Source organism: Myotis brandtii, unplaced genomic scaffold, assembly GCF_000412655.1.
Source record: "Myotis brandtii unplaced genomic scaffold, ASM41265v1 scaffold633, whole genome shotgun sequence".
In the NCBI taxonomy this organism is placed as follows: domain Eukaryota; kingdom Metazoa; phylum Chordata; class Mammalia; order Chiroptera; family Vespertilionidae; genus Myotis; species Myotis brandtii.
This window is the reverse complement of record NW_005370423.1, coordinates 3,435,776-3,438,873: the sequence shown is the minus strand read 5'-3', so window position 1 is coordinate 3,438,873 and position 3,098 is coordinate 3,435,776. Positions and strand designations below refer to the sequence as shown.

At 59.9% G+C, this 3,098-nt stretch overlaps 2 protein-coding genes across 2 annotated transcripts in view; one reads left to right on the top strand and one right to left on the bottom strand.

The window, feature by feature from the left end:
- Positions 1-3,098, top strand: part of LONP2 (lon peptidase 2, peroxisomal) — a 195,725-nt gene that overhangs the window by 131,456 nt on the left and 61,171 nt on the right. The window lies entirely within an intron of this gene.
- Positions 1-3,098, bottom strand: part of ABCC11 (ATP-binding cassette, sub-family C (CFTR/MRP), member 11) — a 49,956-nt gene that overhangs the window by 21,728 nt on the left and 25,130 nt on the right. The window contains exons 15-18 of the mRNA XM_014528394.1: positions 2,769-3,004; positions 724-858; positions 568-652; positions 3-92 (exon numbers count right to left, since the gene is read on the bottom strand). Coding sequence (XP_014383880.1) covers positions 3-92; positions 568-652; positions 724-858; positions 2,769-3,004 — 546 coding nt within the window. The remainder of the gene's footprint in view (positions 1-2; positions 93-567; positions 653-723; positions 859-2,768; positions 3,005-3,098) is intronic.

Below are 3,098 nucleotides of genomic sequence, written 5' to 3'. Positions count from 1 at the left end.
ACCTCCGGCCGCCCGGATGTACTGGTGGTAGACACGCCACGTCAGGGACCCTTCTTCCATCTTCTCCTTCTGTGTGAGCTGGTTCTGCAGCCCTGGGTGGGGAGGAGGAGGAGGAGAAGGCGTTCCTCCCGGCTCTTCCCTGCGCCCAGCGGCTCCCTGCGAAGCTTCTGCGCCTGCCCCCCTCCCACTCCCTCGCCTCCCGGTGGCAGCGCCCACCCAGCCTGCCCCTAATCCACGGAAGACCCTGGACCCCAGAGCCTGGAAAGGGGGTCCACCCCCAACTATTCAACAAGCCCGGAGGGCCTGACGTCCCACATGCTGGACGGGTCAGAGGGGCGGCTGGAGAGAAGGGGACAGAGGTGACCGAGGGCCAGGATCCTGGTTCCTAATTGTCATCACGATACTGTGCAACCTGGGGAAGTCACGCAACCTCTCTGTGTCCTCGTCGACAGACAGAGAGATGCTCTGCAGCAACACGCTTCTGCGGCAGCTGCCCCAAAGCCGCTGCGACCCCAGCCCAGGCGGTTCTTGGCCGGAGCCGGGCAGGGCCGGACCCAGCGTCCTCACCTGCACTGTCCCCCAGAGGCTCCTCCTGGAGGGGGTGCTGGGCCGGGCCGCCCACCTGAGGCTCTCTGGCAGCCTGGAGTGTGTTCTGGGGGGAAGCAGGGCTGTGAGCGAGGGGGTTCCTCCCCGAGGGGGAGGGGCGGGGCGGGGGCGGATCACCTGTGTGGCCTCCCCGTGCATCGTCTGGATGAGGTGGGCGTATCGCCCCTTCTTCTGCATCAGCTCACTGTGAACCCCCTGCTCACAGATTTTCCCGTCTTCCAGCAAAATGACCTGGTCGCAAAACTGCAGATACTGAGGAGCCAGAAGAAATAAGGTCTTCAGTGAGCACACAAAGAGCTGTTCAGTCTCACTATTCCACAGGAAACCTGAGTTCAGGTCGGGATACAACGTTACTTTATACTAGAGGCCCAGTGCCCTGGGCCGGAGGTCCCTCAGTCCGGCTTGCGCCTGGAACAGGCCTAAGCAGGCAGGCGGACATCCCCCAAGGGGTCCTTAACGCTGCTGCGGAGGCGGGAAAGGCTCCCGTCACCACCGCGGCGCTCCCAGCCATGAGCCCAGCTTCTGGCTGAGCGGAGCTCCCCCTGTGGGAGCACACTGACCACCAGGGGCCAGCTCCTGCATTGAGCATCTGCCTCCTGGTGGTCAGTACGTGTCATAGCGACCGGTGGTTCCGCCTTTCTGTCGATTTGCCTATTTAGGGTTTTATTATATAGGATTACCAGGTTGGCAGAAATGAAACGATGGACAACCCCAGGTGCTGGCCGTGACTGGGAGGAAAGGGAACGCTCGTAAAATGTCTGGGCGGGTGGTAGATTGGCACAACTCCTTTGGAAGGCAATTGGACAATGCCGCGTAAAACTAAAGATTCCTGAAGAATTATGAACCAACAATTCAACCCCTTAAAACTCTATCCTAAAAAAAAAATCTCAAACGAGCAGAGACACACGTAGACTGATGTACATTGAGGCATTTTTTGTAAAAGTGAAAAATGAGGGGGGAGACCCTAGGCGTCCATCCTCGGGAATAAATTCTGGGATCTCAGGGATCGGAACCCCACCCCCGCAGACTGACAGCTGCACCTGTCAGCGTGGGCGATCTCCAGACTGTGCCGTGGCGGGAAAAGGCAGGTTAGCACCGGTCACGGGAAGTAAAGCAGCAGCGACGTACGGGTTAGGATGTGGGGAAGGAGACTTTACTGTGTCTAAGGAGTCACACTGATGTGGAAAGGGATGAAGGCGTGGACGGGCCCCGTGCACAGCAGGGCAGGAGGGGACGGAGGGTCCACGCGCGATTGGGTCGTCGGGGTGCTGGACACTGGGTTTTCACTAGATCGCTTCCGAAACCTGGTTGTTGTTGTTAATCCTCAGGCGAGGATATTGTTCCCATTGATTTTTAGAGAGAGTGGAAGGGAGGGGGAGAGACAGAGAGAAACATCGATGTGAGAGAGACGCATCGATGGGCTGCCTCCTGCACGCACCCTGACCAGGGCCAGGGAACCTGCAGCCACGGTACATGTCCTTGCCCGGAATGGAACCTGGGGCCCTGCAGTCCGCAGGCTGCATGCTCTATCCACTGAGCTGCACTGGCCAGGGCCCTTCCTAAAGCTTCTTATGCCTTTTTAAAATATATATATTTTATTGATTTTTTTACAGAGAGGAAAGGAGAGGGATAGAGAGTTAGAAACATCGATGAGAAAGAAACATCGATCAGCTGCCTCCTGCACACCTCCTACTGGGGATGTGCCCGCAACCAAGGTACATGCCCTTGACCAGAATCGAACCCGGGACCCTTCAGTCCGCAGGCGGATGCTCTATCCACTGAGCCAAACCGGTCAGGGCCCTTCCTAAAGCTTCTTATGCCTTTTCTTATACCAGAAAGATGGTGAGGCTCAGCTGGAAGAGGAGGGAGAAATAGCGACAGTGTCTGAGGCCAAAGCCCAGGATGAGTGTCCAGGGGAAGGGCATGGGGGCAGCCCACTCCGCCCTGCTCTCGGGGGAGACTTGGGGTTCTCCTTCCAAAGCACTGGCCCCCCTGCCCTGTGGAAGGTGAAGGGGACCCTGAATTTGGGTTTGGGTGTTCGCCAGCCTGTCTCCTTCGCACGGAAAGGAGAGGAGGGCCAAGTTCTTTACCACACGCCCCGCGTGGGGGGTCTAGGCTGAGGGGAAGGGGCAGGGGAGCCCTTCCCACGGGAGGGCCGTCACCTGCAGCTGGTGCGTCACCAGGACGACCGTCTTGCCGCGGAGCGCCTTCCGGATGCACTCCTCGAAGATGTGCTTCCCCACGCGGGCGTCCACGGCCGACAGCGGGTCGTCCAGCAGGTAGACCTCGCGGTCCGAGTAGACGGCGCGGGCCAGGCTGATCCTCTGCTTCTGCCCCCCCGAGAGGTTGAGGCCCCGCTCCCCGATCTGCGGGCGGACAACCAAAGGCACCGTGGCGGAGGGTGAGCACCGCCGGGAGGGCAGAGGGGGCAGACGGGACCCCTCAGGGCACACCCCGAGGCACCTAAGGATGGGGCGCCCCTGGCCTCAGCA